The sequence below is a fragment of the Bombus vosnesenskii genome, unplaced genomic scaffold (assembly GCF_011952255.1).
Source record: "Bombus vosnesenskii isolate JDL3184/JDL3185 unplaced genomic scaffold, Bvos_JDL3184-5_v1.1 scf7180000013351, whole genome shotgun sequence".
NCBI classification, from domain to species: Eukaryota; Metazoa; Arthropoda; class Insecta; order Hymenoptera; family Apidae; genus Bombus; species Bombus vosnesenskii.
In genome coordinates, this window is record NW_022882987.1 from 1,606,492 (window position 1) to 1,633,697 (window position 27,206).

The 27,206-nt window shown below is 36.2% G+C and overlaps 1 protein-coding gene across 11 annotated transcripts in view; it reads right to left on the reverse strand.

Annotated features, from left to right (window-relative positions):
* Window positions 1-27,206, reverse strand: part of LOC117236618 (papilin) — a 164,984-nt gene that overhangs the window by 22,345 nt on the left and 115,433 nt on the right. For 10 of the 11 annotated variants that reach the window (XM_033499728.1, XM_033499736.1, XM_033499735.1 and 7 more), the window contains exons 3-26: window positions 26,167-26,354; window positions 23,060-23,120; window positions 13,214-13,296; window positions 11,757-11,907; window positions 11,285-11,408; window positions 11,082-11,162; window positions 10,802-10,974; window positions 10,297-10,432; window positions 9,280-9,623; window positions 8,560-8,739; window positions 8,177-8,350; window positions 7,612-7,794; window positions 6,899-7,040; window positions 6,573-6,688; window positions 6,004-6,367; window positions 5,549-5,758; window positions 4,295-5,260; window positions 3,709-4,054; window positions 3,322-3,446; window positions 3,025-3,234; window positions 2,242-2,640; window positions 1,555-1,911; window positions 1,111-1,287; window positions 728-907 (exon numbers count right to left, since the gene is read on the reverse strand). In XM_033499728.1, coding sequence (XP_033355619.1) covers window positions 728-907; window positions 1,111-1,287; window positions 1,555-1,911; window positions 2,242-2,640; window positions 3,025-3,234; window positions 3,322-3,446; window positions 3,709-4,054; window positions 4,295-5,260; window positions 5,549-5,758; window positions 6,004-6,367; window positions 6,573-6,688; window positions 6,899-7,040; window positions 7,612-7,794; window positions 8,177-8,350; window positions 8,560-8,739; window positions 9,280-9,623; window positions 10,297-10,432; window positions 10,802-10,974; window positions 11,082-11,162; window positions 11,285-11,408; window positions 11,757-11,907; window positions 13,214-13,296; window positions 23,060-23,120; window positions 26,167-26,354 — 5,470 coding nt within the window. The remainder of the gene's footprint in view (window positions 1-727; window positions 908-1,110; window positions 1,288-1,554; window positions 1,912-2,241; window positions 2,641-3,024; window positions 3,235-3,321; window positions 3,447-3,708; window positions 4,055-4,294; window positions 5,261-5,548; window positions 5,759-6,003; window positions 6,368-6,572; window positions 6,689-6,898; window positions 7,041-7,611; window positions 7,795-8,176; window positions 8,351-8,559; window positions 8,740-9,279; window positions 9,624-10,296; window positions 10,433-10,801; window positions 10,975-11,081; window positions 11,163-11,284; window positions 11,409-11,756; window positions 11,908-13,213; window positions 13,297-23,059; window positions 23,121-26,166; window positions 26,355-27,206) is intronic. The other variant, XM_033499729.1, reaches the window with a different exon arrangement.

Genomic DNA, 27,206 nt, shown 5'->3' on the forward strand with positions numbered 1-27,206 from the left:
GTATTTTTACGGATTACTCATAGAGCTTTGATATATTTGACGATGGTCGGTGCCAATTTGGTGCTTTTATGTGACATGTGGTGCCTGAATGTTTGCTGAGATCGTGTTTGATGTTTGGTTGAAAATGTAGATTCGGATTGTTGGCGTGATATTTTCAGACGAATACTAAGTCGCCAGAATTGTAGTACAATAGAAAATCGTAGTTCATATCCATTTAATATATCCGAATGTATTTCGTTGTATTGTATTGTGGAATTTGAACGAACTATCTGGCGATTTAGTTTCAATTATTCTTCTCAACTTCTCCGATTGACCGCAGCTTGAAAATTGTCTACTAATCAAAAAATTCTGTTCACAGTATGTAATAAAAAATAATCTTGCGTGAATTATTTTTCTGATCGTCTAAATAAATTACTATTAAATAAATTAATAATAAATCTTTCCACTCCCATTGCTAGCTGTACTTCTGTTCCCTTCACGTTCGTCAGAAAACAACTGTAAAAAGATCGCTTAAAAAATGAAAATCAGAAACAATTGTCAAAAAGGTTGCCATACGAAATATACGTTCTTCGATTCGTTCTACAAGCAAAACAATAGATAAAAATCTGAAACACTTTCAAACGAATCTGGTAGGAAAGAATATCTAATATGAAAAATGGGTTCAGGCAGTAGAACGAGCATGATACGTGCGAATGTCGAATCAAGAGAATTGTGCTGGAGAACGTACCTCGTGTCCTCCCTGGTTGCAAGCATTGTTGGTGGCATGCGATTTCCGTCGCGAAGTTGTTATCATTTCCTTTGCATCCACCGTAGCGGAATTGCTCGCAGGCTTGCGATTCTGCGTTGAAATACCATTTAGTGAAGTTGCCTTCGCAGGGACCTGGCTCTTTCGACTGTTCGCACGGATCTTCATAAGTAACAAAATGCAAGAGAGCATATTAGCAATGAAGTAGCAGTATATAAAACATAAACTTAACTTTTACTTTTTGGAATTACAGAAATTGTAAATTGAAAATATTTATTATCATATTAAAATAATGATTTGTCGTAAATGTTGTCAAACATTGGTAAAAACGAGAAAGGAATTTTAATAAGAATTGGTGAAGTTACCCAAATCATCGGGAGTGACACAAAGCTCTTCACATTCTTCTTTCGTTTTAAATTTATTCGCGTTTCCGAGACAACCGCCATAGACAAATTGACCACACTGTTTCCTTCCAGAGTCGTAATACCAAGTAGGGAAGTAACCCTCGCAGGGCCCAGAGATTTTTGGCAGGTTACATGAATCTGCGAAATGTTTTGACTTCTAATATCTCGGATATAATTAAAATATGCAATGTTTAAAACTATAAGAAAAATTTAACTTGTACGCATAAACGTTGTAAATATTGCGCAAATATTATAATGTCACAATTATTACAGATAAGGTGCATATGTTTTCTAATAAAAAACTAATTCCCTAAAAATATATCATTTTTAAATTTTTCTTAAATATCCAATTGTATTTCAACGTTTTAAATGAATTTGAATTTTGTTTTGTTTTATGTACTTTACCTTTTCCTTTGGGCTGCACACACACTTGCTTACATTCTTCTTGCGTCTTGAATCGATTCTCGTTGCCCTCGCAACCTCCATACCAGAACCGCGAGCAACCACCATACTCCGTGTCGAAGTACCATTTGACGGTGAAGTCCCGACATGGTCCTCTATCTTTCTCCAAAGCACACGCTGCCCCAGGAGTAGATGGAACAGACAGACAGCCCTCGAAGTTTTCTCCTTGAGCTTCTTCCACCCCATCGGGACAACATCCATACTTCGAGGTGTCACAAGTGCATCCAGCGAAGTTTGGACCCTTTGCTGGAGTTCTTCCATCCGAGCAGCACTTGAATTCTGTATTCTCACAACCGCAGCCTGCAAGAAACGATGCGGTACTGAGTACATTTTGAAGTTATGTTTCTCCACAATATGAAGTGAATTAGAATTAATTTGTATAAGGAAGAAAGATAAAGATTATAGATTTGTCTATTTCTGGTTCCATTTACATCTGTATTTCTATTTCTATGTATTTTTATGCTTTGATTATTAATAAGGATCTTTTCGCAAGGAAAATTCTAATATTAATAATTAATAGTAATAATTAAGTTAAGGCAGATATGAGTAAATAAGAATTTTAAACTTCCCTTTACCACGCTACTATATGTATATCAGAATTAACATGATTTCAGTTTTTGGCCTAATTACCTTGTCCATGAGGTCCTTTAGCGATGGTGACACCATCAGGGCAGCAACCAAATTGATACGTATAACACGGACAGCCCTCGTAATTTGGTCCTGTGGCTGGGGTGAAGCGGTTAGGACAACAACCATTAGCTGTATACTTGCAACCGCAGCCCTCGTTGTTTGGACCACGAGCAGCGGTGCTGTTATCTGGACAGCATCCGAATCTCGAGTATTGACAGCCACAACCGTAGAAATCTGGACCGCGAGCTGGAAGTATGTTGTCTGGACAGCACTTGAACGGTGTCGACAGACAACAACCCTCTCTGTTTGGACCATGAGCAGGAGTGCTACCGTCATCGCAACAGCCATAAGTACTGTTTTCGCAGGGCATGTGACAGCCATAGTTGTTGGGACCCAGGGCTACATGTGATGTGTATTAGCTGGTAATTATCTTAGAAAATTGGAAGACTGGAATTCTTTTTATATTTAATTTACTCTGATATATCACCAGCCTATTTTTAGAAAATTAGCGTGGTAGGATTCTTGTTTCTTGTTTTCTTTTTAGTTTATTTGAATACAATATTAGATGTTTTAGAAAATTGACATAACGGAACTTTTAGAAGAATTTATCTTGGAATAGAAATATTGAAGATGGCGTAATATGTGGGAATTGGAATTAAGTACTTTTACAGATAATAGAGCAAACCTAATAGAATCATTTGAATTTGTAAAAGTTTGACTAGAGAACTACAGAAATTTTCGAAAATGTATATTTTGAGATTTTTATATAATTATGCAACATACCTGGTGAGACGCCATCAGGACAACATCCAAAGTACGATATAGTGCAGTTCTCTGCATTTATAACACTGCATCCTGCGAAGTTTGTGCCAGTAGCAGTCGAAATACCATTCGGACAACATCCGTAGGTGGTATTTGCGCAATCTTCCTGTACTGTAGTTGTTTCATACTCTTCTGTGAGAGGTGTGACAGAAGTAATTTCCTCTTCGCAACCTGTAGTCATTATATTAACCAAACATCTCAGTATGATTAATAACATTTAAGGATTTTTAAATACACGCAGTAAAAATTACAATGTACCTTCTTCATTTGGTCCAGAAGCGGGCTTAATTCCATCAGGACAGCAACCAAATTCAGTGACATTGCAGCATCCGATATTATCCTTTCCGCTAGCTGGAGTCTCGTTATCCGGACAACATCCAAATCTGAAATATTTATTTAATATCATTAACAAATATCTAAAAATTAAATAAATATAATATATATTAAATATCGTACTAATTATTGCAACAGAATTTCTCATAACAGTATATTAAACATTAAATATTATTCTTATGGCGCTTAAAACATTATGTAGATTCTACTTACTGTTTCTCTTATCAATGTCTTTAAAATATTAATAAAACCTATTTTCTGGAATATTGTAAAACATAATAACTATCGCGATGTTTAAAATATTATGCTAACTCTGTTTCGCTGCAAGGTTTCTTGCATCCTTCGAAGTCGTTGCCCTCAGCAGCGATAATTCCATCAGGGCAACAACCGAACAACGTTTCCTTGCAGTGTGATTCGGGGCAACCTTGGTTCTCCGGACCAGTGGCTGCAGACACTCCATCCGAACAACAACCGTATTTAGTGTCGTTGCAAGTCTGTACCGTGGGACATCCTTGGCCAAATGGTCCTTCAGCCTTAGTAATTCCATCGTAACAGCAACCGAAGGGCGAGGCCTTACAGGTCTTCTTCCTCAGCACTTTGCACACACGATGCTTGCGCGTGGTTTCTTCTGGGCCAATGGTCGTCCAGAATCCGAATACTGAAAGAGAAAATTCATCCTCGTGTATTATTTAACGTTATTTTGTTAACCGTTTATTATTTAGATAATAAAATTAATATTCTAAAATAAAATTGGTCAATGTTTTTATAATTTTTATTGTATGTACTTTTATTAATACATTTTCATTTTATGAAAGTTTCTTTTATCTACCTAATCCATCTCATCAAATCTTTTAATTTACACTAATACAAAACATATCAATGAACTAAATGTACTTACGTCTGTCTATCTTCTCAGTTACTTCCGATTTTGCTTCCTCAGTGATCGGTGTCAATCCAGAAACAGTAGTATCAGTTACGCCAGACACAGTGGTTTCACCGCTCTCAGTGGTTGCACCAGACTCTGTAGTTTCTCCTGATTCGGTCGTGGCGCCAGATTCGGTGGTTTCGCCGGAAACTGTCGTTTGTTCTGTCATTGTTTTGCCAGGTTCTGTAGTCATACCAGATTCTGTTGTCATGCCAGATTCGGTAGTTTCTGTTGGACCAGATTCCGTGATTTCGGTAGTTGCTCCAGATTCTGTTGATTCTGTCGTGGCTCCAGATTCTGTCGTGGCTCCAGATTCTATGGTGGTTCCAGACTCTGTTGTAGCTCCAGATTCTGTCGTGGCTCCAGATTCTGTCGTAGCTCCAGATTCTGTCGTAGCTCCAGATTCTATCGTGGTTCCAGATGTTGTCGTGGTTCCAGATGTTGTCGTGGCTCCAGATGTTGTCGTGGCTCCAGATTCTGTCGTGGCTCCAGATTCTGTCGTGGCTCCAGATTCTATCGTGGTTCCAGATTCTGTTGTGGCTCCGGATTCTGTTGTAGCTCCAGATTCTGTCGTGGCTCCAGATTCTGTTGATTCAGTGACTTCCGTAGCTCCAGATTCTGTTGATTCGGTGATTTCCGTTGCTGCAGATTCTGTCGTAGCTCCAGGTTCTGTCGTAGCTGCAGATTCTGCCGTAGCTCCAGATTCTGTCGTAGCTCCAGGCTCTGTCGTAGCTCCATATTCTGTTGACTCAGTGATTTCTATTGGCGTACTTTCTGTCATTACACCAGATTCTGTGGTTTCTTCTGTAGCTCCTGATTCCGTAGACATCGTTGGTTCTGTTGATCCTGATTCGGTACTTTCTTCGGTGGCACCTGATTCTGTTGTTTCTCCAGTCACACCCGTTTCTTCTTCTTCTGATGTTGTTTCAAACGTAACTGCTGATATATAAAATTAATAATTAACAGCAACAATACTTAGTTAGTTCGGAGTTCAGAATGAGAGGCAAAACTTTTAGAAAGAAAAAAGTAGAAGCCTTTATGTGAAGAATTTGTAGTGTACTTTATCATGTAGATCAAAAGTCATCGTATAATTAAATTGCACTTATACCATTAACATATAATTAATTGTTAATATAATTGCGTTGTTATTTAGTATTTCAAAATATTTAATTGATTGTGTTTCTAACGTAACATTTCTGTTTATACAATAATGGAATTACGATTTACCAGATTCCTCGGTAGGGGTCATTTCTGTTGAAATGGTCTGCTCGGTAACCGTGCTTTCGGTTTCCGACGAAGACGTGGTTGGGCCCGATTCAGTGGATTCCGTGACCTCGGTTGGTCCACTCTCAGTGCCCTCCAGCATTTCGGTAGTCTCGTCGCTCGATCCAGTTGCTGTTTCTTCAGTTTCGCCAGACTCAGTTGTCATATCTGTTCCTGAATTATTTTGTGATATTTTTCAAACAATGTAATTATTCAATAAGATAATTTCACAATAGAATTTGTTGTCAATACATTAAATTTATACCCCAATTAAGGCCAAAAGACTAGAACTTACTATATTATCGGGTTAAAAAGGAAATGTCTTCAAATATTATTTTTTCGGAATACAGATAGACATTTCAATTAAGCAATTTCTTTACCACGCTACAATTCTTAAGAATGAAATCACATCAACTCACCATCAGACTCAGTCATCGATTCAACTGTCGATTCGTCAGTAGAATTCATGGTGGATTCGATCTCTTCGGTCACGCCGATTTCCGTTATTCCAAATTCCGTTGCAAACAGATCACCATCTTCGGTAACCTCGTTGGTTCCACTGCCTTCGAACGTCGATTCAAACCCTGATGTGTATGTGTATATATCCGTGAAATCTGTCCCACTTCCTTCACCCATTTCCATTTCTCCAGGAGATATGTCGCCCCTGGTATATCCGGCATCCCCTTGCATTTTATCATATATGTCGCTTCCGGTAGTATCACTCGTATCTGGCGAGCTCAGAGGAGTTGCTTCCGTAAGATCTAACATTTTACTAGATTTATCCTAAATCAATAGATAAAATTACATTTTTATGTAAATCGGGAAAATCATAAAAGTAAATTGAGAAAATAAATTTTAATAACACCTGTACTAATAGAAAAATGATAAATTAACATCACATTCATAGGAAAATGAGATATAAATGTAACGATGGATGAAGAAGCTGTGAAACTAAGTATTTGATTAACTACGACCAAATTTCACTTACGCTAGTTATCAAGTTTGAAGAGACAGTCACGAAGTTTTCATCCTCGTACACTTCGCACTCTTCATCCTCTTCAGTGAGATCTGGGATTTTCTCTGGTTGCATTGGTATCACCTCGTCTGAAAACAAGATTTTGATTAACTAAATTATCCTTGATTATTGTTTATTTCTGGAGAGAAACGATACTTACATTAAGAACACTGAATACATAAATTAATATAATTAAATTAGTTTAGGTGACTTATTAAAACACTAGAAAACCTGATTTTTTAATTGCAGCATGAATCAATTTCTAACTTTTCTGGACTTCTCCCAGATTTAGGACGTACCTTCCTCGCAAGCTTGGTTGTTGCAATTTTCCATGGAGAATATGATCGTATTAGAGTCGCAGTTGTTCATTGTGACCGTCATGTTGGCTTTCATGCAAATCACCTTGCGATTCATCGTGCCACCACCACACGGTTTCGAGCACTGGAACACGGTAAGGTGATTAATGGAAGAAATTTGAGGCGGACGCTTCTTGTTAGGTTCGCTACAAAGCCGTCGAAGATATTGAATTTCTTCGGCGACCGAGGGAATAGGACACGATGTATTTCTCGCGGATATTTCACGTCGCTAACGAGATTTTCGAAAAAAAAAATCAGCCTCTACACTTCTTGTCAACGATTCCGTTTGTTCAAGGAGAAATTGAAGAAGAAAGGCTAGATGAAGCATTATGAAATTATTTGAAAGAAACTTCGTTTCTCGAGTTATCCGTGTCAATGGTATTTACTTAACATTAGGACACCATTTTTTGGTTATACTTGCATTTGTCTCTATCGTTATTTTGTTATACATCTGTTCTCTTATATTTATTATTCATCTTAATAATAATCCTTTTATTCGCTACTTTTTTTTTAAATAAATTTTCTCATCTTTGATATACGAAATTATTCTTGAAACTACATACTTAAAATGAATGGTCTTCGTCAGAATCGTTGAGAAAAGTTGAAGAGGAGAAAACCTAGGGAATAGTCAAGATTATTTCAAATATATACATTACCTTGCTCCACGGACCAGCGAACCATTCACCTTTGCACTCTTCCTTGGCGGTGCAGCTCTTCGTCTCGTTGAATTTCTTGTCTGCGTCGCACTTCTCGTCTGGCACTTTCTTCACCGTTTCATCATCGAACGTGCCACAGAACACCTTGCGTGTCTGTACACCTGACCCACATTTCGCTGAACACTATGGGATCAAAATAATTGTGTGTCAAGTGTGACTTGAATAATGAATTTTGTTGATTTTGTGCCATTATATATGTCCTTTATGTTAAACTAACATCAAAGGTGTATTAACCCTCTCGAGGCGGACTTTTATTTTAATAACGAACGCAATAATATGTATAACAGTACAAACTATAATCCTTTTAAATTTGAAGAAAGTATCGGATTAAACGTTATTTTTAAAGTTCATTTTGTTTCATTTTCGTAATAGGACGTTCTAGACTTGTAGAAGTTGTAAATGTCTAGAAAATGAAGAATAATTGCAGTTCCAATTCTTCAAGAAATAAATTTAATGTCGCTATATAATTTGAAAAGCTTTCCAAGAAGAAATGTAATTGACTTACATCGCTCCATTGAGAGGCGAACCAGAGGAATTCGCAATCCTTTTCAGCTTCGCAATCTCGCGTCAATTCCGGCTTCTTTTCAGCATCGCATTTTTCGTCCGGATAAACGGTCCCATCTTGAGTAGCGCAGTACGTGGTCCTAGTCTCTTCAGTCAGACCACATTTGTCGTCGCACTAAACGAAAAGTGACCAGAATCAGGTGATAATCGCAAAGAATGTCCGTGACACGAAAAGAAATGGGACACATTTCATTTGTACGTGGCTTTTGTAATATTGCTTGCCAAAAATATTTCTATGAGAAGCTTCTACTTTTTCGCGGGGAATATTTTTAATGGAACGCGGTGATCTTCGGGTGGGTATCGCGTGAAAAATTACGAGCTTACTCCACTCCAATCCGACGTGACCCAGTCGAGGCCGGCGCAAGGTCTCAATTCGCAAGATTTCTCAGATTTGGGAACCTCTCCCTCGCAGGCCTGATCCTTCAGCAGTTGAATCTTTCCGTTCACCTTCATGTAACACGTCACTTTTCTCGTTTGCTTCCCCGGACCGCATAAATGATCACACTGTCCAAAAGATAACAAAGATTTTTATAAAATTCTAATTGATAGTTTCATTGTTTAATAAGTTGCCTAAAAATATATTAACAAAGTGATATAAATATATGCTAAACAACCACACTGTCTGATAACAGAGAATAAACACATTTATAGAGTTATACTATAATTAATACTTTCAGTGATTGACAAGTTACAGAAAAAATTTATTGGGTGCGGAAATTGATTTGGTGTCTGGATTTAAATAATTTCTTCTTTAATTTCATATATTTGTTCGTCTTTTGAAGAATTTTGAAGAAGTATTATAACAATGTCGCAAGATTTACAATCTTTTAATTAAAAATATAAAAGTAGAAAAGCAGGCATGATATATAAAGATATACGAAATAACATTATAAAAACGCTATGAAGTTAACTAGGTGAAACAAATCTCTGATTAGGCTCCATTCTTTTCATTGCATTCATAAAAACACGACTTTCTTTCAATTTCGCCATTTAGTGAACATTGAAAAGATCAAGTTGGAAAAATAAGACGTAAGTTATTCGTACCGGTTTCCAGGGTCCAACGTGAAATTGTGGGCACGTCACGTTCTTGTTACACTCCTGTTTGGTCGGTCCTTTTGGTCCCACCTTCTCCAGACACTGACTATCGTCCACCACCGTAGGGATTCCACCAGAGATGACCTGTTCGCATTTGATCCCTCTGCTCTGCTCACCTCCTTCGCCGCAATGCTTGCTACAAGGACCCCACTCGCCCTCCACCCACACAGGTGGACATGGATCCACGTTACAGGCGTCGGTTGTATCTGGTTCCATCTGTGGATCGCAAAGGCTCTCATCCACCGGTTGCCTGTCCCTTCTTCGTACGCAGGCCACTCGTCTCGATTGATAACCTTCGAAAGAGAATTATTCAACATGAATATTTATAAAGCAAAGTCATTGACCTATAGAGATTTGTAAACATTTTTTACTAAATTTTTAAAATATGTTATTATTTGGGAAATTATTTTATTAATACTATGTTCCTTATTGCAATTGTACGCTGTATTCTTTTAATGAATATTGATTTTTCAATAACTGAAACCTAATAATTACCGTATTATTGATTTTATGAATAAAATATGAAGGTATTAACGTTGTCAATATGCGTATAATAAGTGAGACGATACAATATAAAAGTAATCTAACAATTTAAGAAAATAATGTATCTGTAATTCATAATTTGCCTTCTAAGTAAATAAATTACGATAAATGATACTTCGAAACTAGAAAGCAAGAACTGCTTTTATAGTTAGCGAAAATACAACAACTTTCACCTTTGGCGATCTACTGATTCGATAATTCAATATGCGATGAACACAGAATGATCTGTTTCAGGTAGGTTAAATGAAAAGCATATTAATTAATAAACGTTCATCAAACGCTGAGTATCCGTCCGTTCGTAAATTACTCTATCAAATTTAGAACCGATGGAAACGCGTTCGGTACGCTAGCCGGACGGGCTATCCGGTTATTGATTACATTCACCGTGTATTTAGGTAACGGTATTAATTTTGGAAATATTACCTCCGCCACAAGTCGCACTGCAGCTGGAAAATTCATCGGTTATCCATGTGTAGCTATCCGCATCATTTTGCTGCGAGATTCTCTTCGGTACGCTATACTCGTAATGCACGCCGACATTGTGGTCTTGATACAAAAGCTGTCGAAATCAATTCGGCAAATTATTCTTTCTCTTATCCGATATAATGTAGTATACCCATCTACTTATTCGATTGATCATTTCTTAACAGTATTTTACATCGATTATTATATTATTATATTACATCTACTATTATTATATTGCATCGATTATTTTTAGTACAAAAAAATTATGCTCGATGAAACATTGTAGTCGTATTTCATCAAATTAGCTTCATAAATCAAAAGTGGAAAGAGAAATAAAAAAAATTATGGACAAGGCCCCATTTCACTATTTAGCGATTTCACTTATTTTATTGGGAAGAATTTGCACTTTTTTTTAACTGGATGACGCTGTAATTTGCTATTTAAGAGCGATGCAGCCACTCACCACCACGTAAATTGGTTCACTCGTCGGCCCTAAGGCGGTAATGGTATCGGGTGCCGAGAAACCTTGCGGATCTCTCGAATAATGGAATATGGTCCCGGCAAATTTTAAGCTTCGTGGAAAATCTATCCTCCAGTTTCCATTTAGATAATAATTGCCTGAAGTGTTTCTAATAGCTGCCGGTATAAAATGTATTAAAACATCAACAACGACAGGAGTTTCATCAACGCCTTATTGGATAATCATAAATGGTAATTACTTATAATTAAGATATTTTACTTACCTAGATAATTGTTCGATGGTTTGATTTCTTTTATTATCACGTTTGTTGCAGCCTGCGGGATTAGTATAATATCGATGTATCCTAAAGAAAATTTAATAAAATTGGTAATCTTACGATAAAGTTTGTTTCAGTATGTTGAATCGTGTTTCATTTACCAATCGTATCGTACAATAATATTAAAAATATAAAATTTCTCAGCTTACCCACTTGAAGATCGTCGGTATCGAATAAACCGGAAACGGTGTTACAGTTGGACCCATCACCACCGCATTCCCTGCATGCATCCTCCTTCACGTCGCTTCCAAGCATCATGTCACATCCGACGTGCTGACAATCAAACAGAAATTACGTGCCGGTACAGTAATGTTCCTCGCTAAAATTCCAATGGAGTTGTTTTGCCTAAATTCAAATGCTCCCCAACAACAAACCCATTCTACAATATTCAGTATTTAGAACTCAGCGTAACCTGAACCTGACAGAAATAGTACTTAAATAGATACAGCGAGAGTAAACGAGAAATATTATTTCTCTTTCTTGTTCTCGCTAAATCTACTCTTTTTCATGAGCTTTCGTCGTTCATTCGATTGTCTCCCACAGACAAAACAACTCGACGTGCACGAACGGAAACGAATTCGCGTTGGTCCCGCTGCAGTGAATCGAGGATCGTTAACTCACCATGCATTTGCCTCCGACACAGACGTCGTTCTTCTCGATCTCGCATGGCGTCCCGTCGATCACCATCTGTTTGTGCCTGTAGAAGAAACGCTCGCCGCGCGGCATGCAATTCAATTCGCACTTGTTCGGCCCGCCGGTGTACGGAATCCAACTGCGAACGATTTTGCGCGATTAGTCTCGCCGTGGGCCGTTTTATGGCGCGGAAATCGGGCGATCGTCATCGATCTTCTCGATAACTAGCTGTTCTCCCTTCTGAAGGTGTTAGCAGTTTTTTGAGTCACGATTAGGTACTGAGTTTTCACTTTTTTTGTTTTATTTTTATTTTATTTCATTTTTTAAAGATCTTCGTCTATCGACCAAAAATGTGTGTGTAGAATCTTAAAATTAAAAGATAATAGAGAATCAATTTTAAGTCATGATTCTCTTGCTCGATCACCTTTTATCGTGTTTGGAATAAATATAAACACATGACATCAGCGATCAATCTCGTTTCAAAGTATTATTGTTTAAGAAGATCGGTCACCTTCAACTGTTTAAATGGATCTATATACATATTTATTGCGTCTGCTTTCTTGGCCGCTATAAAATTAATATGAGTCGTATAACTCGTAACAAAAAACGTGCACCGGCTCTGTAATGAATACTGACGTTAAGTGCAAAACAAGGCTATATAGTTCTACTAGGTCAATTCTAAATTCGTATTCTAAATTGAGCACTATAATGGAGGTTCGAATTTATTACTATTTTCGTACTCGATGAGAGATCTGAAACTTTTGATAAAATAAATGAAGGTTTCACAGGAGAAGAACATGATAAGTATATTTTCGTTGAGTTTCGAATTTTAAGACTTCTTTATAACTAAACTTGTTATTAAGATAGGCAATATTTCAATATTATAACGACATTTAGCTTCAAAACTAAATAAAAGAACAATTTTAAGAACATAGAATTCACTCGTAAAGTATTGAATTTTAAAAGTACTTCCTTGTGTAAGACAGAAAATTGATTTATCGTGTTCTCTTTCCCCATAGCCTTGAAATATAATAGGATTATGGATTGTAGAAACCAAAAATTGAAATCCACAAAAAACAGAAAAAAATGAAAACATGTTACAATAAAAACATTTCAATAGATACTGTCAAAATATTTCTCTATCAAGAAAAAGTGCTTTTTTACAAACAGTTCGGGGTTTCAGCATGTATGTAGCGTGACGTGAAATTCGAGCGTGAAACCTCGCATTGAACGCGAATTTAAACGAGCATGGATTTCAACTTCGGACGACCATTAAATTTTGTCGGAGATTCGCAAAAAGTCCGTGACCTTTTCTTGTCGAAAATGACGTCGACAATAAATCATTTTCGCCGTGTATCCAGAAACTTTATCGGGATTCCACGACTATTTTGAGCGAATGTACTGACAAAATGGATCACAGGCAACTCGCGGTTTACGATACTCACTCATAGTGAATTCCTTCGAACGGAACGTTGTTGAATTCGGCGCACTGCTCTGCTCGGAAGTCCTTCGGTTCACCGGGACATTCCTGAATAAAGAAACAAAGAACACTGCATTAATAAGTTGCGCGAAATTCCTTCCTAAACGTGCGAATTATTTTGATTTATTCAGAAACTTTAAACAAATAATTTATAAGTAGACAAGGAATTAAATGCACATTCGTATTATTATTGTTGAGAATGCAGGAAAGATATACTAGTATATAATTTTGTTGGTCTTATGATTTTAATGTTATTTAGTGATTAGAAAACTTAGGTGTATTTAAGTATGACATAGTTGAAAAAAGAAATAATGCATTGGATCTAGAAATATAAGCATTTCAGCAATAGATGACAGATCCATGAAGTTTTGTGAAAAGATTAATCAAAAACCTTTTTCGTATACGAAGTGGAATAATCAATATTTTTGATGTAAACATTTTTCGAGAGAACTCCACATTCAAATTAAATAAAAAAGTTTTGGTAATATGTGAATGGTTGACAAGGTAATGGATTCTAAAATTGCTCTCATATGAAAAACAACATTTTACGCTCTTCAATTGCATCTATTAAAAAGAAAGATGAAAAAAACCCGTGCCAAAAATGATTCATCGAATGGTCATTCATTGCTGCATCATTCACAAATATAATTTGCTAAATCCGCACATCTGAAACCTGTACTCTAGATTTAGTCACCCTCTTGTTTTCGTCATATACCGTGACCAGGCACGTTTTCTAATCTTCGTCGTTGCTATACGCACACGCACATTTCTTCGCGAAGGGTCCGCCCCCGTTGGGTTACAATATTTATTTCCATGTTTCACAAGATCGTGTGGGGCAAACTGCAATTTTATTATTTCGTAGGCAACAAAGCAGAAAAAGAAAAGCACATGAACGCACGTTACTCGTAATCGTAACTGTGAGCTTTTCGTGTGTTTTCACATCAAGATTTTTTCCTATTCGCCTCAGATTCTCTCGCGATCCAATAATTTATCGTCAATTTCCATGTTCCAGTTTTAAGTTCGGATTTATGTTTCTCACAGACATCGTTATTGCAAAAGAAGCAGCAACAAGAAGTAAATAATAACCTGTTAATGATAAATATCAAGGTTAGTAAGTTTTGGAATGATGTATATGTATTTCAAAGCAAGAGGTACATATACAGGGTGGTTGGTAACTGGTGGTACAAGCGGAAAGTGGGTGATTCTACGCGAAAAAAGAAGTCGAAAACATAGAATAAAAATTCTTTTTTTAATTTTTTTTTTTTAATTTTTCCATCGAGACAACGATCTACAGTGAGATCCGTTATAACGTACCGCACGCGTACCGAGCGAAAATTCAAAGTCGATTTTCTCGAAAACAAAGCCTCAAACGAAAAATTTTTATTCTATATTTTCGACTTCTTTTTTCGCGTAGAATCATCCCGTTTCCGCTTGTACCACCAGTTACCAACCACCCTGTATAATCTAACATTGCAACTTTCTTAATTTAGTCACGTTTCTACCATTAATATTGCATACAGAGTAAAACACATTAAGTTAGTAAATATCCACATTGAGTTTTCATATCTAATAAATAAATATCATTTCATCTATCCATTTAACAAGTTCAACAAAGAACCCTTATAAAACCACAAAAAATCCTTGAAAAACCTCTATTTCTGGTCTTCAAACTGCGCAAAATCCAATCTCAAACAAATCTCAAATCAACCTGCAAAACATCCACACGTGTCCCCTATAGAATCTCCCGTATCAATCAAATGCAACCACCAAATCAATAATATCGCACACCCCAAAATTCCCCTTAGAACGATCCAACCATGATACTCCGCTACATTATTTTCCACCAACAACTGGTCACAAAAATTAGATGGTCCCAATCACACATGGGGAAACATTGTGAGTCAACAGAAGAGCTACAGAAAAGTTGGCCTGTTCAGGTAATGTCGATAAATCGAGCGAGGTGAAACGGGCAAAAAGATATCCCGGAGGGACTGGTACAGCACGCACGAGGATACGTCGGCTAGGATTTATGACGGGAGATTTCTTGCGGAGACACGGGACCCCGTGGAAAGGGGTGGGGCCATTGGGTGAAATCGGGCCTCTTGGTGACCGCAAAAGAAAAAGGATCCTGATCGCGAAACCCGCGATCCCGAAACGATGTCAAAGGTTCTGTGACCCTGGTGATTTATGGCGAACCGCTTTGTCGTGGCGGTCCTGCGATTGACCTTGAACGCTTGGTAGGGAATCGATTCACGGGGCACCGTTTAAGAGTCGGAGGAACCTGCACGAATCTCGTGGAAAGTCTGCAAGATGCATGACTCGTGATCAGAGACTTCGCCTCTTTTCAGGATTGCAATTATTGTTTCAAAATTGTGGTTAACTTCTGTAGTGTGGTATCAAAAAAAACTGATCGCAGATGTTGGTTTATTTATTATTGGGTTTGAAAGCTACGAGTTAAGTTTGATTTGATCTTATTTAAAAATAAGCATATGTACATTCTTCATACAGAAAAAGAATTCATCACCCAAGTTTTATGATTATGGAAATGAAACAATAATTTTATAGTAAAATGAAACGAAGTTATCCAATTGCTGAGGTAAATGGAGTGGTTTTTTAAATAAATGGGATGATCTGTAGGTATTATTAGAATGGACAGAAATGGAATAAAATTCTTCAGTTGTGAAACCAATGAAATTATTAATGAATAATGATATGAGAGATAAAATATGAACAATGAACATAATGTAACGAAACGTAATGAATTAGCAATAAAGGCCGTGAAAGAGAATTTAGAAGTACGTCTTTGGTACAGTACTACTACTGAATGATTCAATTTTATGTTCTCTTTTCCGTGTGATTTATGGACATAGGGGTATTAAAGCATACGATTGCTCTATCATTTTGCCAGCACCGTGGTCGTAATTCTCAAAAGAATCGCAATATCTCACGTTTGGGATACGAGTATGCGGAACGTCTGTTTGTTTCGATCTTTTATATGCCACTTGCCTTTAGCAGGTGTCGTCCACCCCGTCAAACGTCAAACATGCTTCAGCATAAAAGAAAGAGGAAAAATATGCAATGCATGTTTACTTAGTTTCAAAGAATGTTTTCCTCAAAGAATATAGAATAAACATCCAATATTAATGTAGAATGCTTATAAATCGACTATACTCACGAATGTATAATTAGATCTAGAGTTGCCAGACAAGAAATATATAGTTCTAAAGAAAGATCTGTTACATTTTCCATGTCGTCATTTCGAAGTGTCAGACGTAAAGAAGAGGAATTTATTCGATCTCATGTTCAAATAGCTCAAGTGGCGAAGCAATCGACTGACGAGTGGGAGACCTCCATCAAAATCCAAGTGTAGTTCGATTCATCGACTTTCATACATACTTTATCTACTTTCACACGTCTCTTGAAAATTTTTAAATCAAATAAAATATTAGGCATCGTAGGAAGTTCCGTTATTTTCTTTAAGCCATTTAATTGATAATAGTAATATCTCCCATAAAATTATCAAACTATCACCTTTCTACGATTCACAATCTACAAACTCAAAAAATAATTATTACATGTAAAAAGTCCTACCTAAGTCCTAAATCTTTTAAAAAATGGAGGAAAAAACTAGTAATTTCCATTGCTGTATTAATCTTAATAATTTTATATCTTACCCTACAATTATTCTCCTATCTAATTCCAGCAGTAAACTAGAGAAGTTGGCGAGAATTCAGTGGAAACAGTTTCATAAATACAGGATCGAATATTCCCGCAATTACGAGGACTCGCAATTAAAGGTTTGCCTCGTTAAAGGAATCCATCTTCTTCAGCCTCTTTTCCGTTCCTTCGTTTATTTCTCGTTCTGGTCTGGCTTTCATCCACCGAAGTCTCCTGGGAGTTTCCGCCGTTCAATAATCTCTGTTTAGCCGGCAGGCATTGTTACTAATTACGAAATGTTTCGCGGTGCCGGGACAAAGGGGCGAGAACAATGAGCGGTGTTCTGGGAGGGAATTTTTGCAACGGCGAGCAATTCGCGGCGAGAAATGGATTGCCCCTGATATCGTAAGTGGCCTGGCGTTCGTTCAATTCCCTTGGAATGTATCGCAGCCGTGGGACGTCTCTTTGCCGGGGAACTAGATTACCCGCCGAATGATTTTAGCAGAATGCACAATGGGACGTTAGGTAAGTATTAAAATTTAACGAGATTAATTAGTGTTCAGGGGATTTTTTCTTGTTCTGAATGTGAGGAAAATAAAGTAAAATTGAAATAGAATCGAAGGCAAAAATAGAAAATTTTTCATTCCGTTACTATCTTTTAACTGTTCGATTCAACTTTCTTGTCTTTTCTGAAAAAGATAATAATTTTGAAAGAATAGAGCGAAATACGATGAATCAAGGGACTTTTATATACTTTTTTAAAAATTAGAAAATCTTTTGCAGTGAGAACACAATTGAAGAATGCAAAATTTCAAATCTTTATAATGAAATTTAATTTATAATTTACTTATGAAAATTAGTCTCGAAAAAAATTCTTGTAACACACCAAAGATAAGAGATAAAGATAAAAGCGACACTTCTCGCGTCAATTTTCAACAGCTTTCTCGCACGGAATAAACGTAATTAGATGATGCTTGAATGTTAATTATCATTAATTCACTTATTGTTATGTTATATCTAAAATGTGACGACAATAGAAAAAGTAAAACGATATTTGTCATAGAATATCATTAAAAAAATGTATAATCATATTTAATGCGGGTGAACATTTATAAAGATTTGAAGTTGATTATCGTGGGGCAAGCTGAATCAGCGATCAATATCCATAGGCCGAGGACGCATAACAGCGACGCAGCTTGCGGCTCGTTTCATTTAGCACGTCACTTTAACGAAGTTAATACTTCGCGAGTCCATGCTGTATAATGCCCAGCCGTTCATAAATTTTAGCATCTCCGACAGCGCACTGCTGCGTTATCGGGTGGTTGGGTCATATTGTTGCTCTCGAGGATCATTAAAGAGCCTTTAAGCCACGCAAGATTTTCGACGATTCTCCTTCTATCAACTAACGTCCACAGTGTGATCTATCGTATTATAATATGTATCCTTTCATATTGTTGAATTATCATGTTTTGGAACTCATATCCTAATTAAACAAATACTTTTATATTGGTATTCTTCTTGTTCTCATTCTTGCAATGTTTTATTTTCTGCATCTATTATCTAAATAGTTCAAAAGTTAATCTTCAAACTTGATTTGTATTCAATCAATCGCGAAAGTCTTCTAGAAAATTTCACCGTGAAGTTAGTACGTTCTATATGAAGAAGACAAATTAAAAGCTATTTTAAATACAAAATATTATGCAAAAACATTAGTTCAAAATAATAAGGGTAAACAAATACAAAAAAAAGAGTTTCACTTTTTGTTTCTGCTTAAATATCTTTGTGAAATAACACATCTTGCTATAAAATATTCATTTCCATATGCTGTTGTATTATAAAATACAGAAATATGTTATAGATATGTATTATGATATGCATGTATGATATATAATATCATATATGTAACATCTATTGAAACATATCTACGTATAATATTTTAATTGCGGAAACATCAAAAAGATATCCCAGAAACTACTCCATTGAAAAAAAGAAATTTATGAATCTTTGAATTTTTAAGATTTTAAAGAAATTCTCTGTACTTCTACGGAGACCATTATATTCCCGGAAGAAGCGCGATTATGAGGACGTGCTTAATGCTGCATAGAAGTTCGAGTTAAATCCATCTAGCAGAAAAGTAATTCGAAGCATCATAAGTTTGGCGATGTGGTGGAAATAATTTTTATAGCGGGTACGTGACTTTCAGAAATACATTTTCACTAGTGATCTTCTCCATCTAGAAAGAAACGGTCGAGGGTTGGAGCAAGTGGTTCTGTTTCCGAAGTAGTTTCTTGTGTCTTGGTAGGCCGTGATCGAGGGTTCGTGATTCGGGAAAATGAAATTAAAGCTGTGGGATCGGTGGCTCGATTGGCGTGGCGGGCGCTCGTGAAAATTGATGCGACGACGTAGCTTCAATTACCGGCAGGAACAGCGAGGGAAAATCCCGTGGACCGTGTGTGACGGGGAAATTAATTTTTAACACGAAAGGGAAACCTCGTACGAGACTCTCGTACAATTTCTCAAAAGTTTGTTTCAACTCGATTCGATACGAACAAAAATTGGCTTCGTTGCTTCTATCGTACGGCCACTTGAAGTATTAACAATACGTTTCGACACTTAAAAGTTTTTGTTGTTTCTGTTTCATGGTTTGAGTAAGAAGTAGGTAATGTTCGCTACGGAATCGAATAAAAAATTAAATAACACACAAGTCTAAGAAAAAGTTTGCTTGTACTTCAACCCAATTTTAATCGAATGAATGAATTCATTCAGTAATTGAAAAGGTTTTCAAACCTACTGGTATGTGGCCTCAAGAAATTAAATAAAAATCCATTTTAACATTTTCTTCTCCTTGGCAAATCTTGCTATTTCTCTAAAGAAATGGAACTCTAATAAATAAACAATTACTAAAAAATCCACTTTTAGAATTACTTCTCCTGAATAAATCTGCTCTTTTCAAAGGAGAAATAAATAAAATTACTAAAAATCTACCGCTCAAATTCTTCCTCCCCAAAAATACTATCTCTGAACAGAAAAGTACTCTGCCCGCTGAATTACTAAAAATTCACCTTTAACATTCTACCTCCCCAACAAATCCCTTTTAAAGAAAAAGGAGAACTCCAAAAGAAGTTTACCAAACTCCGAGCCTCTCTACCACTCCGTTTTCCTCGAAGACGACTATGTACGGTCTCCATGTGTGTTTACGATTGCCACGAGCGAGATCGTACGGTTTGAACCTGACCAACCTTCCTGAATACACCCCCGAGTGCCCTCGACTCAAGATTTAGTGTTGGCTCGTGGGAGGGCGATCTTAACCGTGGCTATAAACTTTTAATCCCTGCTCGCGGCTTCGAAACGGGTCAACGCGTCCATCAACCAACGGATGTACTGCGAAACGATCGTCGTGGCTGCTGCAAACGCTACCTGGGCCAGAGATTTTACGGCGTCCCGGTGACCTCGTGAGCTTACAATCATCGGCTGGAATACAGCGGCATGCAACGTTTCAGGGATCGGCTCTGCTTGTCGCCGATTATTAACCCTTCGTTTCGCCTAGTTATTGATCGATAATTCTCTCTCGTTCATTTTCGTCGTGGGTTGATTGGAATCGACCGTGTCTTTGGCAGAACGTGATCGTTTAAGTGTTTAGAATCGTGCGTTATTTTATATCGTTTGAAGTATTTATTTCGCAACGAATGACTGTGCTTTTAAATTTTGGGATATAGTTTCTGACGTAATTGAGTGATAGAAAAGTAGAAGGTAGTTTCAATCGCCGGACGAAAATTGTCAAACTAAACCAACGAATTTTATTTTTCAAGTAAATTTAGTTATCAGATAGAGGTAAAAAGTTTTTCAACCGACTCTTTGCTTTATCAATATAAAATCAAATATCAAATCAAATTGAAATTCGGGTCCTGCTGAACGAGGATTGAGAAAGTAATTGTTTTAACCCTTTCAGTACCAATTGTTTTTCAAACTGACGAAGTTCTCAATTTTGTAATATCACACTATAAAATAGTGAATATTCTGCTTATAAAACTAAGTAAAAAGTAGAATTTGGATAATTAAACAACATAATTTTACGTACCACTCCTAACAAGTTTTCTCATGTTAGTGGTTCAAACTGTTCGTTTTTCCATGTCAAGAAGTTAGTAAGAAGAATAAATAACAAAGAGCTATCACTTAGAAGTAGCTAAAACATACGAGTGGAGAATGCAATATCCTATTGTAATACTCCAGGATTAAAGTCGTAAAGCGCGTTCGTGACCTGAATACATATTTGCTCTCTTTGCAAAAATTCTGAACAAATAATACAGAGATTATTTTCGAAAAGAAAGCTTCGGATTTATTTGATCATTTCTATCACTTTTCACCTTCAAATACTTATTCATAAATCGCAATAATACAATTTTTCTTGATCCATAAATATGTTTGTACAATAAGGACACATCTAAATTTATAAAGTCAAACAAGTTAAAATTACGCTTAGTAAACGAAAACAACGTTTCTCTTCTTTGAAAAATAGCATTCATAGATAGATTTTCAAGCAGAACCCGCGGCTCCATCCCTCGAATCGCGACTGTTAGTGCGGATTAATGGATCGCCAGACCAATTTGTCAAAATGGGGCGAATCGGACAGAAAGAAATGGTGATTAACAGTATCGCTTTGATTAAGTGGTTTTAAATGAAAGTTGAACGGGCAATGCCACGTGTACGGAGAGTCAAAGCGACGAGAATGATAGCCGGATCGATCCAGGTTAAACGGTGGAACGAGACGCGTGATAAAGGGACAAAAGTTCTTTCGAACAAGCCACACGTGAAACGTCGATCGTCGATGGGAGATCTGTCGTCGGGTTCAAAGTTCAGCCAGTCTGCGGCTGACATTTAACGAACTGAATTAAATAATGGTATAAATCATTTTATTAAAGACCGTCGAACCGATCCGCGAGAAATTGACCGACATATCTAAAGGTTAGGGACATGCACCAGGCAACGTATATTTACTCATAGCAAAGCCGTTCGTTTGATGAGAGATCTGCTTTAAACGCGAATAGCTGAGAGAAATTTAGCTGACGAATTTCTACTTCACAATACATTACGAAATTTTAGGAGGGAAGAGTAAGGGTGAAAAATGATTTGTTTGAATTGAAAAGTTCTTCTTTAATAAAATGATGTAAGGTGAATGAGATAAAATATTATTGTGTGATCAATTTTTATATTATTTCTTATATTATTTAGAAAATCTTTAACTATAGCAAGTTTATTATGCAAATTTATTTTTGTAATATTTGTACGATATAATATGCACACAGATTTATATGCACACATATCGAATATGAACTGTGCTGTATTTTACACGAATTAGTTTTCTGGTTCATAATTGTCAATTATGTAAACAAATTATTAATGTAAATTTATATAATACTGAAGTCGACTTCGCACGAAAATTGTTTATTAGTTTTATTCCACATAGCATGCATAATGAAAATGCAATCAGTTGTGGATATGTTAAATCATATATCTATGTATAGTTGTATAAAAAACTTGTTATTATCATCATTACTACAGAACTATCATTATATAATCTTCTTGTTAAACTCATGTGTAGGAGAAGCATAATTTCTTACGTGCCGGTAGAGATTCAATAATAACAGAGTAGAATGTATTAAGAAACTGTTTAGCCAAAGTGAAAATATCGGGCAATTCTAGATAATGGAGAACGATACTCATTGGCCATGCAGATGCAAGTAATTGAAGCATGTGACACGCGTCGCGGCCTCGTTACTGTTTGATAGATTGTCCAGAGAACTGACCTATTACAATAATAGATCACATAGATTTTCTCTAACTACATGACTATTAATGATGTATAACTACGCGTTTGATTTGTTTATCTTATGCTATTCTTTATGTCTGATATAAAAATAAAGAGAAAATTGTTTCAATCAAATTAACGTGGATGTTATCGAATAATGTTTATTATTAAATGATTGCTAAATGATTACCAAATAATACTTGAAATACTTAAAAAATTGATTTGATTTACGCAACTATATTTGGATTTTTTATTATATTATTGTGCTAAAACTTTATTGATATTTTACATATCGATATTTTGAGTAGAATAAATGTAATAACATCGCGTTTTATAGATCACACTCACCTGGATATTGCAAGAGAAAAATCGCCTCGACGCACCACTGCACCTGTTGTAGCCATTGTCGCTGCAACGATAAGACATCTTTATAGCATTCAATAAGCCTTTTCACAACAGAATATAGGATCAAATAATCAATAAGATTGATACTCCCGATATTTATCTTAGATTTAACTTTAAAATGATTCCACATTTATTGTTCTTAACAAGACGCAAAAGAAAATTTAAAAAAATCCAAAATCACAATTAATTTCATAGTTATCACAAATTTATTGTGACCAAATTAAATTTTAAAAAATTCGCGATTTCACAAAATTGCAATTTCATCCACAAAGCATGATTAATTCCATAATTCGATAATTTTATGATTAATTCTGCTCGTACCAAAATTTAATAGATAACACAAACAGGCGAATATTTGTAGCGTGTTACACTGATCCGTTCGATTCCAAAGCGTAGATCCAACGATCCGAAAAAATGGCGGCTCGTATCTCTAATCGGAAATTCACAGTCCGTTAAATCTTGCGTCGGTCGTACCTCCACGTTAATGAGCTTCTTTCGAGGAAACTCGAAGGAAAAGTGGAGCGACGAATTTTTTTCGCACCGTAAACCGCCAACGTTCTCCACCTCGACACGCTGGGAAAAAAATGCGATTCGCTGGCTCGGTTTCTAAATAATTCGCGCGCAATCCTTTCGGGGAAATTGCTCTCCCTCGCCTTACACGGCTTCCATTCGAATGAAATTTTCATGCGGAAATCAGGCGGAAGGAATCTAACGTATGAGTTTAATGCACTTGTAAAGCGGTGCTGAATTACCGCCCTGGATTAGTTGAACTACTCGCTAGAATTTTTTAAGTAAATATATACTTAGTACGAAGTTTTGAAGTTTGTTTCAGATACTTATTCCTGACTACTTTTTACTTTTAGGTCATAAAGCAAATCTTTATAGTACAAATGAGATGTCAATTTATATTGAGCTTATATCTGTTTACCTTTGTTCGTCTGAACAAATAGATGGGTGAAATGCAACAGATAGTAGTAATTCCCTACTTGTTTTGAGTAGTATATTATTAGATAGGTGTTTTGTTTGGAAAATTACGCTTGTTTTTCTATGTTTTTCAAATTTGAGTGTATTATGGTTCATACAATTATTTTATTACATCCACTAATTAAATTTAAAATACCTATCTTGAAAGATTTAATCTAAATATTTTATTAATTCCAACATCGTATTAAACCAGTGATTATAAGCCAATCAAAATGTTAAAATTAACTTCTATCGGAAACAATTAAAAATAGCACCTAGAAAGTTTCTATTTCACATCGTGAACACTTTCTTCAGCAATTTCGGATCACGATATTACGATGCAATATAATCGTAACATGAAATTAATCTAGCATCGGGTTCTTTGAAATTATATACGCTAGACGCAGAATGTTCGAAATTCTAGTCGCGGAAGTCGTGAAACGAAGTTCGTAAATTGAAAAGAACTGCAAAGCAACGCGATTAAGATTGACCTACGACATGATCCATCCATGAGATCATTCTACAAGCCGAATGCTTTCACAAGATACGATTAGCCCGCTTTCTCGTTTCATCGAACGTGTTATTAGCGATTGGCTCTCGATTTCTTCGACCGATATCCATCGTTCTCTCATTCGATTTTCCTCTTTTCCTCGTTTCATTTATGTAACGAACTTACGGTTTCCGCTACCTTCCTTTCAGTGCGAAATTCTTTGAAACGATTGGAACGATATCAGAAGAATGCATTAGTGGCTACGATTAGTCTTATTTCTTTATTATTAAATATATTATTATTATTAATAATTTGTTATTTATTATTATTAAACAGACTTTAGATATATTTTAAATAAAACAAATTTCTTAATAATTTACATAAATTAAACATGTAAAGTTTTATAATATAAGAAATATGGTTTTCTATACGAAAATTGCGAAATTCTTGAAAACGAAGTTTTAAGACGACATTACGTTGAAATATTTCTTTAATGTTTCGTGATCTTTTCTTTGGCTACCACGCAGATAATATAAAAACAAGTATTGATCAAAATTCATAATATGAAAACCTGCATGATGAAAGTTATAGCTAGAACATTTTACTCCTTTTAAAACTTTTATATATGATCTAAAAATATGTATTATAAAAAAGTGCTTCATAATTCATATAAAGCACAACATAAAATCTTACGATGTAGAAACAAATTTTGTACGAAAAAAATTGTGAGATCGTTTGAGACGAAGCTTCAGAAGGACACCGGAAGCGCGCGCTGGTGGTCGCGATTAATCTTAGCCGTGCATCCCCCTTCAGATAAGAAGGATTTACCGTGATTCTCCGCAAGAAGTTGACCCGTCAAAAACTCTCACCAGAAAAGTCTTCGAAGCGTGGAAACGGCGACGAGACCGAATTGAATTTGAATAAACCCATCTTTTGCGAAAAGACGAGATAAAAAATTAATTTTCCATTACCGAGTCCGACTGGGGACATTTCGCGGGTCGTTGGAATTTCAAGCTCAGTTTCGTTAACGTTTGCCTGCAGTTATGTCTTGTAATGAAATATTAACGCGGTATAAGAAATTCTAAACGTAGGAAAAACATCTCGTGAATATTTATAGGAACGAAAACCGTATCTGAGAATTGTCGTGAAAGTCTTCAGGTGCTTCCTGTTTGGATGTGTAATAGTGACTTAATTAGAACGTTCTCTTCGTCACATTAAACTGTATATATACGTGTAATTAATGTAAAGTATATATAATTGGAAGAGTTTCTATGGTAAACGTGGTCATTAGAATGCTGAATGTTCTCGTAAAATTAACATTATTAGCAACTAATGTAATAACAATTATAGGAAAAAAAATATAATAGAGCAATATTAACAAGATTTTATAAATTACCAGTGATAATAAATTCTCTTATAATAGTTATTTTAATAACAAATTTTCTGTTAAAGCGAGTGAAGTTCTATAAATGAATTCTATAATACAAAGTACGGTTTTACATAAAACCGTAGAGTTGTAAATATTTGTCAATTTATCACAAAGTCATCAACCAAACTTATCAAATCTTCCCCAAAAGGAATAAGTCGAATCACTTACTCTATATCAAGACACTGTCTAGTCTGATGCGCGACACCACCACCACAGGATCTGGAACACGAGCTAGGCGTGGACCATGGTCCCCACGTTCCTTGTTCAGGTTCATCCGTATCCAACACGAAGCTACTAGGCAAATAGCTTTCTCCATGTTGACGACGATGTCTTTCGTGCCTCAATTTTATGTGATGCTGAAACATAGAATCACGAAAATACACTTAGCACATTGTTCCTGTAGCACAAAATCCTCCAAAGAGGTTAAACAAAGGGCAAGGTTCGACTATCGAGTATCAGTATCAGAGGTCGCGCAGAAGACGTGGGAACACAGGGCGAAGGTTTCACGTTAAGTGCCTCCTTATTCACCTGTGTGTTGGGTTTTGCGTTGCAATAGGAGCATGACTGACCTTCGTGGGGAGCAACATAGGCGTGATCCCCTTATCGGTTGGCTTCGATAAGGTATAGGCTTTTAGCAGTGATAAACGGCCAGCTAGTGACAGGGGTGAAACGTGAACTGCGTTATCGTTGCCTGCAAGTGTATATTCGATGGCTTTATGGGTTAGATTCATGTTAAACAGCAGGCACAGGTGTGTAGTTTTTCTTTGGTTCAGCTGGGTTTAAGTTGGAGGTGAGGTGATCGAGTTACTATGGTATAGCTATATTTTAGATTCATGACGTAAGTTGGTGGCTATAAGTATTAAGATACCTACGCATTTGTTGGAAAATTGCAATAAATCTTTCTGTTGTAGTTTTCTTGGTATTTTAGTATTATGGGATACGTGTGAAGTAACAGATTTCTAATGTGAAGAAAATAAAAGCAACAGAACGCACTCAGTTTGTACCAAATACAGTATTTTATCGAAACGCAACAGGTGTTTTCGCAAAGTCTAGTTCCTTTTTATGGAATAAGAGATTTCTAATAGAAGAAAATAAAATAGGTAATAAAAGCTTAAACATCGAGCAACGTTTTCTTCAGCAGTTGATTAAGGGTATTAGAATGGTTTCATTTATATTTCTTTATTTTTCTGTTTCTACCGCTTTCGTCT